The sequence below is a fragment of the Amblyomma americanum genome, chromosome 7, assembly GCF_052857255.1.
Source record: "Amblyomma americanum isolate KBUSLIRL-KWMA chromosome 7, ASM5285725v1, whole genome shotgun sequence".
In the NCBI taxonomy this organism is placed as follows: domain Eukaryota; kingdom Metazoa; phylum Arthropoda; class Arachnida; order Ixodida; family Ixodidae; genus Amblyomma; species Amblyomma americanum.
The window spans coordinates 50,801,607-50,814,350 of NC_135503.1; the positions used below are offsets into that span (position 1 = coordinate 50,801,607).

The following is a 12,744-nucleotide window of genomic DNA, read 5'->3' on the forward strand; positions in this document are numbered from 1 at the left end:
TCGCGCAGGATTGTCGCATTTTGTAATCGCAGCAGAATTCGCCGAATGCCCGCTAAAGGACCATATTTGTTGTCGTCCTTGAGGCTACAGCAGGCGACTTTTCCTGCTGTAGGCAACTCGTCACCCGAGCTGACGTCCTTCGTATTGCTGAGCGGCCCGGGTATCCAGAAGTGCCCGAAGCGTCAGGCTGTCTAGTGCGCAGGCGCGCAAGGCAAGTGGCGTCGCTCGAAGGGGAAGTTTCTAACAAAAGCAGCTGGAAGTGGGCACCCTTATTTTCCCGAAGGGAACCCATTCTGACAGGTCCCAATTCTTTCAATGCCAGCTGACTTCTTGGTAGCAGCGAAAAACGTACACCGAAACTCGCGCCCCCTACGTCCGTGTATATTAAACTAGAAGAGGAACGAGCAATATTTTCCGCGCATACTTCGAGGAATTTCTTCGGGCGAAATGTAACGCACGTTACAGCATCAGAGCTTTAAATTTCCAACAGTATTAAGAGAGCGCCGCTATGCGGGCCTGGGAACTTTTGAAGAACAGTTTATCGACTGTTGATACACAAGGCGCGGCCTTCCGATAAAGTACCACTTTCTCTGTGTCCATCTCAATAAGCCATGGCAGAGAAAAAAGATAAAGAAGACGACCGCTCCCAGCCACTAAGTAGTTATGAGTCAGCGCCGATGCCAACTTTCTGTAGCTTGCAAGCAAAACATCGCCCCCTTCTTTTCCAAAGGCTTTCGGCATACGAAGAGCATCGCTCGAAAGATTTGCAGCCTCGTATCCACATGCCTCGCGGCGATGAGTTCCGATTTCAGCCAGATCTTATCGGAGCGCGAGGCGAGCCGAAGCTACTCGAGGAACAGCTGAACACACACAACACTCTTCTCCCATTAACAGCAGTGCGTCGCCTACGCTTATCGCCGGGATTTATCGCGAGCCGTCGCTACAAGACGCACGGTGTCCCCGAGAAGCCGTCAACCCTCGCAGCCCATCGTGGCCGGGCGGCCTTGGCTTTGCTGTTTCAAAGCGTTCTCTTTACAAGCGCGCGATTCACACTGTTGCACCGCAGCCAGCTTAAGTTTCCCTGCGCGCGCGTCGGTGTTATCGTCGCGTCTTTGAAGCAAAAGTCCCCCCCGGGGATAGATCAAACTGTCATCAAAAGAAACTAAGCGTGGAATCTGCTGGCTGGACACTGCTTATACCATGTTCAATTTCTTTTCTGTCTCGACATGTCTTGCTTCGTGCTGTTCATTCCAAGGTTTGTAGCTAAGCAGTCTGTGGCGCCTGGCGATTCGAGCCGGATCTGCTCGACAGGCTTGTTGGTCCAGCCAGGTCGAATACCACGAAAGCTGCCGGCCTGTGTGATCGTCAGCAGTAGTGGAGACTGCAGTTGTGGTCGAGAAGTTCTGGCCCAAACGTGATGGCAGATGCCGGGGCTAGCAAAATCTTTTACCTTCCTTTTATGGTGTTTAAATAAACCACTACCACCACCACCACCCTCGTACGAAGAGCATCGCTCCTCCTCACCTAATTGTGAAGCCACTATTTTACTATTATGAGCTCGAGTATTCACACTCTTTGTGACGAGCAAGCAAGAGACTATAGGTTCATTATCATCAGGTAGCAAGATGGCTAATCCGACACCCATGAAATATTAAACGCGCGAACTCAGCTGGCAGTTCCCTAGCCACGCAATAATTAAATGCGCACCCTTTACTGCTAGCACGCATGAAAGTGAACTTTGGTCTAGACGTCTGCCCCCTTCTAATTTAGAACGAACAGAATAGACAGAATTCTCTATGATCGGGTGAAAGTTCGCAAAGGGCCAAGTTAATAAGGCGTACCAAATGGAACACACAGTAGCTAGATGGTTCGTTGGAAAGCCAGCCTAAATTTAAAACACATCCACGAGAACATGCCGACAGTCAATTGCTGCGCGCAACACGTGCAATGCCAGCAAGGCGGCTCGCATGTCATTCCCGAGCAGTAACCAGGACAGGAAGGACACTGCCTCAAGATCGGTGTCGTCCGGGACCACTTACTCACCCGTAGAGTAGCGCCGCTCCCGCGATGGCTCCTCCACACTGGGCCGTCACGTAGAGTAGCGTCCTGAGGGAACTCACTTTGCGCGTGGCGAACGTGGCCAGCGTGACGGCCGGGTTCATGTGCGCGCCCGATATGTGGCCGTAGCACTGCACCAGGGTGGCGGCCGCCGCGCCGGCCGTCAGCGCAATGCCCAGCACCGAGGGCTCGGCGAATCCGGGCCACGACACGTGCGCGCCGCACACGAGGAACACGTAGAAGAAGGTGGCCAGGCACTCGCCGATAACCGCGCGCCACAGCTCCAGACTGCGGATCTCGGCGCGCAGAGAGCGCCGCTTGTAGGACGACGTGGAGGTGCAGCGGCCCGCCGAGTCCAGCCGTCCCAGCAGCTGGAGGAACAGCGACTCCAGGCTGACCGCGGTCGCGGCCATGGTCTTCGGTCCTCTGAGAGCGCACCGCTCCTCCTCAGGAGGTCCTCCTCTTCCCACCATCCATGCTCGTCGACACCGGGCACCGTTATCCAAGGGGCGGGCCCATCACGGACGCTAGTCACAGCTGCTGCTACGAGCGCTCTCGGCGGCGGCCCGCGCGGGACGACCGGTCGAAGACATCGTCGCTGGGGAGCGGTTTCGGGGCGTACGCGCTCGCCGCCGTCGCGGACGCGGAGTGCGACCGGCGCGGCCTTGCTCGAACCTCGAACGCGCGCGCAACGAGAGAGGAGAGTAAAGGGGGAGAGGAGAGGCGAGAAAGAAAGGCGCGGCGCGCGCGCGTCAGTCGGTGCTTTCTTTTTTTCAGGTTGCGCCGCGCCAACGGGAAGGGGCTGTTCCCCAGTTTGGGTACCGGCAGGTTGCCCTTCGCTTTACTTTATTTGTTGCCGATCGTGTTGCCTGTTGGCTCATCTCCGGTTTGCAGCATAGTAAGTGCGCGCCGAGACATAAAATGTAGGATTAGAGGTTTTTTTTTTTTGTTTTCGCTTGGGTACACTACGCACGGTGAGGGAACGTTGATTTTGTCATGGGCTGAAAGCTCCAAGCACTTTCGTTAAGCCCAACTAGAAAATGCGAAAAATTTTGAGCGCATTGCTTTGCAGAATTGCCGATCTGATGGCTTTAATAACATGTCAGGTGAGTTCATTACAGCGGAGACAAACTGAAACTTTCGGCAAGAAAGGTGAAGGCTGTCAGATCCCTACGTGAGCAATGAGGTTTGGGAGCCTGGAATTTGTTACCGCCACTTTGCGCTATTGCGGTTACCGTTTAGTGTCATCATTGCAGTCCTTGATATGTGGGTATGCGAAGAGCCTGTTGCGTAACTGTCATCGATGCCGCTGCCCCGCTTTTTTTTTTTTTGTGGAAATAGTCGGTTTCAGTTTCACTCTAAACAGGTGTAAATTGTTGTGATTTGGTTAGCGGGTTTTATGTGATGTAACTGCTCGCGACTGAAAACTTCTGTTAAGCCACAGACTATACCAACTGAATCTCTGCAAAAAAATCAAATTAATAAAGAAATAAAGAAAGAACAAGAACAGGGAGGGAAGGAGGCTGAGTGAGTTGGTGTGTTCTGGGCAGTATAACGAAAGCTGTTGAGGCTGATGTGCAGCAGTCACTAATATCATGTAACAAAAAACATTGCCCATAAGCAAACATAAATGTCTTTCTGCTTAGGGGCAGCAGTGAATTTTAGTGACATCATCTGAGCTGATTTCTTATTCCGCACAGAAAACATTAACATTTCTGGTGCACTCACAGGAATAGGTACAAAAAAGAAAGCTTTTTCGGCGCCCTTACCCTACTGACCCGTGATGAGGTGTTAGATTTGCGTGCCCCGAATGAAAATGAAAAGGCGTTGACATACAAAAATAAAGAATTCAAAGAACGAGAGTTCATAACGCCCCGGACCTGTTCAGTGTTGTTCTTGATTTCTTTTTTTTTTCGCTGCTTCATCAATGACGCTTCCCCGCATGCGGCATTCGTCGCTCACGGACCATGCAGCGTTTAGAGAACACAACCGAAACCACTTTGTTAAATGTATTCCTAATAGTGCCGATTTAATGACCACAACATATTAATTTCTTTGTTTTTTCTGTTGTCCTTCATCCCGAGCCGATTGTAACATTTCTATTGTGCGCACTCACGACACGAGGGCGTGACAAACTGCCCCACTACGTGGTTAACACTAGGTTGACTAATTAAGCTATTAGTTGCGTTCGTTTTATGGAAAAAAAGCGCTGCTAAAATTAAACTGATGTAACCATTGTTCAAGCAGTTCCTTACAAAGGCTTTGTACCGCCTTCCACAGTGCTTTGTTTCCAATTGCCACACATAAAAATTCTTGCCTTGTCTTGTAAATTAACCCCAGTACCTCACTTCCGGAATCCAGCAAAAAAGAAAGAAATCCTATCCATATAAAACCTCGCGCGTTTTCATCTGTTTCTAGTTCTCAAATAATAAAGACATTCGCCCGAAGGTGTTCTACTTCATGGTGAGAGCGAGCACCCATGTATCCCTTTCTTGGCTCCCGGCAACTACACCTCACACGACGCACCACTCGACTAAGGCACGCTTGGAGAAAGTAAAAGCACAAAAAAATAAAGCCCACTGCAACAAAAACCTATTCAGCAAAGGTTTGCAACGGGGCGGGTCCTTTTCGGCAGCGCAAAGCCCCCTAGGCGATCGTAACCCCAGAACTACTTCACAACCCGAGGCGGCATGCAAATTAGGGCTCCCTATAGCAGGTCCGCGGTTGCCACAATGAAAAGAAGAAAAAAAAACCTTCTGTGCGCCGGAAGCTTTGAACCGAACCCGTTCATTTCTAGCCCCTCTTCTCCCAACGCCTTCTGCACTTTGCTTTTATTTCTTTTTGTGCATCTATCCGAATGCCCTTTTTTATACCTTGGTCTGCGTTTTGTAGCTTCCGTTTTCCAGTTCGCTTGTCCCGCTGTAAAAAGCCCGCGCATCTCTCTGTTACCAGGCGGCCAACCCCTCCTCCTCCGAAGCGACTCGATGAAACAGAAAGCATCCAAATGTGTCTGCCTGCGCGGCCCCTTGGAGTGTTCGACGACGCTAGGCCCCGAACACAGTCAGCGCGGCTTTATCACGACCTAATACGTACACACATACAAATTCAAGTCGCACTCCTTCGGGAAAGCGGAGGCAGCGCGAGCAGTGTCAAAAGAGATAAGCTTCTGGGAGGAGCTCGCTATCTTTTATTCGAGCGGCGGGAGATCAATGTTTTGCCTTCTCGTTGCCGGATGGCGTGATTTCTTTTTCCTATTCGTTGCTTTTATAGATTCCCTTTTTTTTCCCATCCCGTTCGCAGTCGGCAATTCAAAACTTCTTCTCCTCTCCCTCCTTCATTCTCCCTCTTTCACTCTCTCTCTCTCCCATCGTTCTGTTTCATTAATATTTCACGCCAGCAGGCGGCACGCCGGAACATTGGATGGCCCCTTCTTCGCTTTGATCTCTGAGTCTGGGCGTATACACTACGAACGGGTTTGTGCCCTTTTATCTTCACATTGTGATACTATACTGGAGATTTCTTTGGCTGCCGTCTGCATTTTCTCCTCCTCCCAACACAGCCGGCCGCCATCGCCGCTTCTATATGAGCGATGAACTGAACCGCACTACACTGCTATGTGTGTATGTGTGTGTGGAAATGCGAACTGCGCCACTGCGTGCGGCTCTTGCTAATGTTCCGAGCCTTACTTATCGCGGAGGCTCCTCTGCTCGTCCCGGCTATCTTGCTTGTGTCGGCCCTTGCTCTTTTATTTTATTTTTAATTCTTCTATGATTCGCGTTCTGTTTGACAGTGCGAGATAAAGAGAGGCCGTGATTGCGAGCTACAGCAACGAAGCCAAGTCGCAGGCATAAAACGAGGAATTCATTATTGTTATTTTTTTTTCGCAGCCGCGTTTTCACATGTTAGTGTAAGCCGCTTTACTCGCGATTGTCAGGAAGAGGAGAAATGCGAACCGGTCTGACAGAGATGAGATAAGAGCTAATTTACGGATGTGCAGCGTTTCGTTACGCGCAGCTTTCTAATCACATTATGGAATACAAAGTGATTCTTCTAACGTAGCGGCGAGGTCATTTGTTCTCTAACTAGGTTATAATTCACTTTATCTGCGCTGGGCCTGCCTACCGTGTGAACGGTTGACGGCGGTAGCATTTCGTTTTTGATTAACGAAGCGAATACTGCCCCCTGCATGGTCAGCAAGCACCGCAGACTGTGCTGTAAGTCTTTATCCCCTGAGGCTTATGAGTCCCTTGTGAACTGTCACTGCGCTCTCCACGCCTGCGTCATTTAAAGGCTTGGAATTTAGCATTTATCCGGGATGACATGGGAGCGTGCGCCAAAGCCGTTTCAGAGAGACATCGATGTTTAAAAACAAACGAGACTATGTTAAGAAAGTTAAGAGAATCTTGCCGTCACTGATAATAATTTGCGCCCTTGGTGAGGCCTTTAACAGAGACAAATGTATCTACAGTTTACAAAAACAAGATCTCCTTTTCTGTAGGAAGTTTGAAAGCCTTTCCGCAGTTTCTCCAAAGGACAAGAATAGGAGAGGGGGGCTTAAGAAAATAAGAAAAATTGTGCAGGCACTGAACATACACATCCGCCTTTGTATGGTTTCACACTCTTTTCTTGTCTCTGTATACTTATACATACAGAAAGGCCCACTGACGCCGGCAGACGGAGCAATACAAAAACACTGCACTGCTCCAAAGGGTGACCGATCCTTTGTTGTGGCCCGCTTTTCCGCCCGCGCCCTTTCCTTCGTCCATTGGTCGAGGTCAGGAACGGAACTCGCATTAGTGTCCACGCCACGGACAATGAGGCGGGTTCAATCTTTTTCGCGCCTTGATCGAAAGGAGGCGCTCAATACCGAGTTCCGCGAAAATCCCTGCAGCGTGTGGAGGCCACTACAGTGACGCCGTCGGCGCCACCTAACGGGGTCCGCTAAAGAGGTGACGAGGTCGAGTGTCCCAGAGTATGACAGAGCACTCGGTGAACTCCGCCATATACGCGTGATAGATCGCTGCGCGCTGGATATAACCGTAAACCTGCTCCGTGATCGACTTGATCGAACCCTGTAGGCTGCCCGCAGTATAAGATTCTTCTCTGGATGATCGTCAATGCCGGGCGTAAACAGAACTTTTGTCCGTCATTATGTTAACAGAAGTCGTAGTATAAGATTCTTCTCTGGATGATCGTCAATGCCGGGCGTAAACAGAACTTTTGTCCGTCATTATGTTAACAGAAGTCGTATTATGTAAACGTTCATGGTTATTAATCTGAATTGTGTGCGCAACCAGTGCAGATAAAGAACGAACTAGTAACACAACTACAACAGACGCAACTAATGCAGATACAGCTAATTTAGCATTCTCTTTTTCTTTCTGTACAGCAAAATTGAGCGAAATCTGCATGGTCACTGCAGCAGGAGTGCTTCATCCTAGAGATTTTATAGGAATTCGCCGGTGAAGAGCCCACAAGGTTGGTTTTAGGACTGTTGGTTTTAGAAGACGCTGACTGCGTATGTGGTACTTGACCCGTCCGTTCCGGTTTCACCCAAGGACTCACTCTATAGCCACCTTGCTATATCGTATCCACACGGAGTCATAATCAAATACAGCGCGACACTTTAAGCTAGGACAGCTTGCGCCACCATTATGTCTACTCTTGAGAGATCTCATGGTGATGTGGGGCGTTATTTCTCGGAGAGCAACGAAATGCCCTCAAAGCCCCGGGTCCTCACTGATGGAATGAAACGTGAAGCGGGACCACATCACGTCGTGGATGACGTGATGTTTCCACGCGGACACTGGAGGCTGAGAAGGGAAGTTGCTCGGCTCCTGCTTCGATTTATTAGTGACGTCGACCGGCTTGGACAGCTGGTGATACTCATATTCGTTATCTCAGTGCTCTGAGTAATGCTGGCGGGTTGAGGCCTGTCAGCCATACACTCTAAATCCTCTAACGCACTTCCTTCAATAAAGGGAGTGCGCTTACACCTTTTTTACCCCTTTCTGTTTAGAGTGTACATACCGCATGCTGTTGCCGGCCGCGTGTGACAAAACCATCGCTGCTTCCATATGTCTTTTTTCAGTGATGTCAAGCTTTTTGCTCCTCGCATGCATTTTTTCGTGGAACAACCTCTAATTTCTACCTTAAGACAATCGGTAGTTTTGGGCTGCCCTAAAAAAATTGACAGATAATGAGCCCAAGCCTGTAGCGTTAACATTAGCACAATAAGCTAACCTTAACACAAACAGCACCTCGTTTATCATGCTGTCAATTCTCAAAAACAATTTGCAAAGTGCAGTCGGTAAGATGACTCCTCACAAAGTCGCCCGCCTGGTTGCTCAGTGGCTTTGGCGTTCGGGAGCTGATGCAAAGGTCGCGATTTCGACCCCAGCCGCGGAGGCCGCATTTCGACCGAGGCGGTGCACCAAAACGCCCATGTTCTATGTGATGTCAGCGCGCTCTAAAGAACTCCAAGTGGTCTAAAGTAATCTGGAGCCCTGCTCTACGCGCTCGCCATAGCCCATGAGTCACTTCGGGACCATACCATACCGTACCGTACCGCACCGCACCGCACCGCACCATACCATACCGTACCGTACCATACCATACGGTACCATACTGTACCATACTGTTTCAAATCTGTCATCCCTATTAATGTGGAAATGTACTGGATGGGCCGTCTCAAGTACACTGAACGTTCACGCTGTTTTCTTTCTTAGGTTTCGGTGGAATTACATATTTGAGCTCTTTGATAGTTCACCAAAGCAGCTGGCATTGAAATCGCTTTGTGGAACTGGACTCACCATGTGTTGGGACTGGGAGATTCTGAGGGGGCTTTAAGGTACACTCAAGCAGTGACGAAAAGAAAGTGTGGAAATAGGACCTCAAGAATTCAATGAGGAAGCCATAAACAAAAACAGGTAACGAAAGGAAGCAACTGCCAAACACTACGCTCAACGTGGCACGCCTCTGAGAAGAAATGTTACGAAAAGCAACATATTCGCAGTGCTGTCGTCTGAATTCTCACTCGCGTGTCTTTCCTCTGCTTCGTACATATGTCTGCCGACCATGAGACGAGGCCTTTTCGCGTTCTCTCGCAATGTGACGTAATTCACATCTCGTCGTAAAGAAAACGCCGTAACTCGAACGCTGCGAGAGGTCTGCGAGAAGCTAGAAGAATAAAATGTTCCCGAATGGGGAAAAAGCCTAGCGCCCGGACGTTTTTACCACACGTGGGATATAAACGCGCAGATAAAACGCGATTGGCGAAATAACAGGAGACAAATAAGTGCGCTGCTGAAGTCCATTAACAACGATGAGAGCGGTGTTCCCGACAGGAAAATTAGGTTTCGCACGAGGCGACAATCAATAACGACGTCTGCAGCGGAGACACAGCCGGCCGAGTTATGACAGAACAGTGTTTCGTTTTCAACCTCGCTACTCGGGGGAGGGGAGAGTGGTGGGGGAGGTCCTGTCAGCGTTTTGCGCTTTTATCGGTCCTTCTTTTTTCTTCTTTTCAAGGGAAGGCAAAAACGCAGCTTGAGAAAGAAATAAAAAAACAAAAACAATACTGATTCAGGAGACGGTAAGAGTCGCTCGCTGAAGTACGGCTCCATTGGCGAGCTCTACTACGTCTTGAGAGCTATAAATCAATAACGCAGCGGAAGGCGCAGTCAGATAAAAATAAACTGAACCTAAGCACTTGTCTTCATCGGTACCTGTAGGGGTACACCCTACCTGTAGCATCGCCTGTTATTTTTTTTTTTCTTCAAGGCAGGAGATATTCTCGGTTTTCCTTCTTGTGGGAATGCCTCACGTACACGTCGAAAGAGGAGCGCAGAGTATTTTCTGTTTTTTTTTCTCATCTCGACCATTTGTCACTTATAACGTAAATGGTGACAGGACACCGCGGAAGTGGCTCCTACTTGTCGAAGGGCTGATGGGAGCGCGGTACCTTTTCCTCATAGTCTCTGACGCATAACGGGACACATAATTGGCTTTCAAACTTTACGTCGCGTTCTTTCTATAGAGAGATTTAGCACACCGGAGACGTACTAACCGAGACGTACCCCTGTTGTGCACGCGTAGTGGCCCTACCTGGCCATGACGTTGCCACTGCGCATGTAGAGCTCGCACACCTCCCTTGCGTAAAAGACAGTTTCCCTGCCTTGCCTTGCCCTGCCTTGCCCTGCCTTGCCCTGTCCTGTCTAGCCTTGCCCCGCCTTGCCTTGTTCACATTCCCATGGCCATACCCTGCTCTGCCCTACCCTGCCCTGCCCTGTCCTGTCCTGTCATGTCCTGCCCTGTCCTGTGCTGTGCTGCCCTTCCCTGCCCTAACTTGCCCTGCCTTGCTTTGGTCTCCCCTCCCATCCCCGCCTTGTTCTTCCCTGCCCTGGCTGGTTGTACCCACGCGGGCCAATTCTGCCCGCCTGTCTGCCTAGTTCATGACATTTGTATAATGAAAAAGAACTGTCAGATTCTTGGGACGGACACCGACGGTGGAGAAGATAAACATGGTAGGAAGACAAGTGAATATGAGGAGAGAAAATAAAGTAGGGTTTCCGCACGTTCTCAGCTGTTACCGCGAAGAGGGGGAAACGCAGGCCTGAACACCTCAGTAGTCGTGACACCAGAAATATCGGGCAGGCATGACCTCACAGTGTGTTTCGCGCCGCTCTTAAACCACAGTGTTCGACCAGCAATTGAAGGACACGTCGTTTCACAATAATTTCAAGACAACTGTTTTGCCTGAGATCGACTTAATAAATCAGGGTTGAATATGCCAGTTAAGGTTGGTTGAGCTGTTTTCAAACCAACCCAGACAATAAGAAACAGATTTCTCTCCCCATTATGGTAGTAAATCTCCGAGTCTATGACAGTGTATTCTGTAAGGACAACACGGGCCACATCCACTTGAATCATTCAACCACGAAGTGCACAGGCACGGGAGGCGCCCGCACTGTGGGGAAAGAAAAACAATGTAACAACTTATTTTACGGTAGAAAAGTAACATCAGTTTGCTAGGCTTTTTTTGAGAAGCGGAAGATTCGACTTTCGGCATCCACGTTTAGCTCCGGAAATCTTGTGCTAGCGTGTCTGTGTCACTCCACGCGCGCGCAGAGGCAGGCTGTTCTGGCGTTCGCGTTTTGTATCGAAGCTTGCCCGTAAAGAGAAATGGCCTTCTCCTAACGGCCTCACCATATGTCACGCGCTGTGACCTCCCTCATCCATTTTCATGCTGCGTTAAACGTGGCGATCTGCTTCTGATCCCGGCCCTGCTTGCTTGTCCACTATGTAGCCAAGCACGTTCTCTGGGATTGGTTGGCTCTTTTTACGTTTTCTTGGCGCTGCTTTCCCCCCTGCTTCGGCAGCAGCTGGCGGTGCATACGGCCGCGAGCTGAATTTGTGCAGACCTCAGCAGCAGCTCGCTTCCTTCGAGTCATCGCGACCAACTGAAGCTCGCGGGTCGTAGGAAATCTTGGCGATCGAACTGAGGAACCTGTTCTGTTCTGCAAACTCAACATGGCATAGCATTGTGATAGATGGTCGATTAAAAACGAATTAAAAGAACTGACACCACCATGGAATTACGAAATAGGGATTTTTTTTAATAAACAGGATTTAGGGCTCAAATTAGCCGCGAACCTAAAGGTGACATCTTTACTTTGCGTTCTTTTTATTGTTGCGTTTTTTTAGACATACATGGGTTCAGCTTTGAGCTGTTTTTCTTTTTCCCGAGAATTGTTTTATCACAACGTTTGGCTATCGCCATGTGCACATGTTCTAGTATACAGAACTGCCACTCGAATTTGGGAAGAAAATATTCTTAACCGCTGCAGTTAAGCTTCTCTCGTAGTCGTCTCCCGGCTCTAACCCGTCATGCTCCCCTCGGAGGGCGACGGTCTGTTGAGCTGCTGCTCGACTACGGTATTTTTCGCCCATACCCGCCGTGCTCGCGAGAGAGTCCGGCGGTCTGTTGGGCTGTGCCTGCTGCACGGAGCAAGGTGAAACTCCCGTCTGCGCGAGCGAGCGCAGGCGACCAGATAAAGTCACAGTTGTATGCGCCGACGCGGGCGCATGCAGTGGCGGCGCCTTGCGGCGCCTCGTAGAAGCAGCAGGGGAAAAAAAAAAGTGCAGCGCCCGGGCAGGCGCTCCGGCGGCGCGCGCTCAGAGCAGAGGACAAGCAGACGAGACGGGTGTTTGCTTGAGCGGGCGCGCCGTGACGTTGTATTTATTTCAGTAGTTCCTTTCCAGGCCGCCCGGTGCCGCCAGCAGGATAGTGGCGCCGCGGACTTGTGATCTTTTCTGGGCCCGGATTACGGAACTCGCTCCGACCTCTCTACAATTGAGAGCGCTCTAAAATGCCCGCTCCTATTGGTCGCCGGCGCCATTTTGAAAAGTTGCGTCACGGGAAGCTGCAATGGCGTCACGGACAAGAAAAAACGCATGACGTTGAACACCTAATTATGCCCGCGGTTTTAGACTGTTTTTTGCGACCGCGAAGAGTCGGTCTACAGAGTTTTAGAGGGAAAATGGCGGCGGCGTCGTCTGCTGTTTATTGGGGAGGCGGCAACGTCGGCGCCAGCAACGACGAAGGACGGTGTACGAGGACGAGCTGTTCCGTCGGTTATTTCGACTCGATAAGGAGAAAGTGGAGTGGTTGTGCGGCGAACTTGC

At 50.1% G+C, this 12,744-nt stretch overlaps 1 protein-coding gene across 1 annotated transcript in view; it reads right to left on the bottom strand.

The window, feature by feature from the left end:
• Window positions 1-2,719, bottom strand: part of LOC144099089 (aquaporin AQPAe.a-like) — a 160,680-nt gene extending 157,961 nt beyond the window's left edge. The window contains exon 1 of the mRNA XM_077632173.1: window positions 2,044-2,719. Coding sequence (XP_077488299.1) covers window positions 2,044-2,531 — 488 coding nt within the window. The 5' untranslated portion in view covers window positions 2,532-2,719. The remainder of the gene's footprint in view (window positions 1-2,043) is intronic.
• Window positions 2,720-12,744: the final 10,025 nt, after the last annotated feature.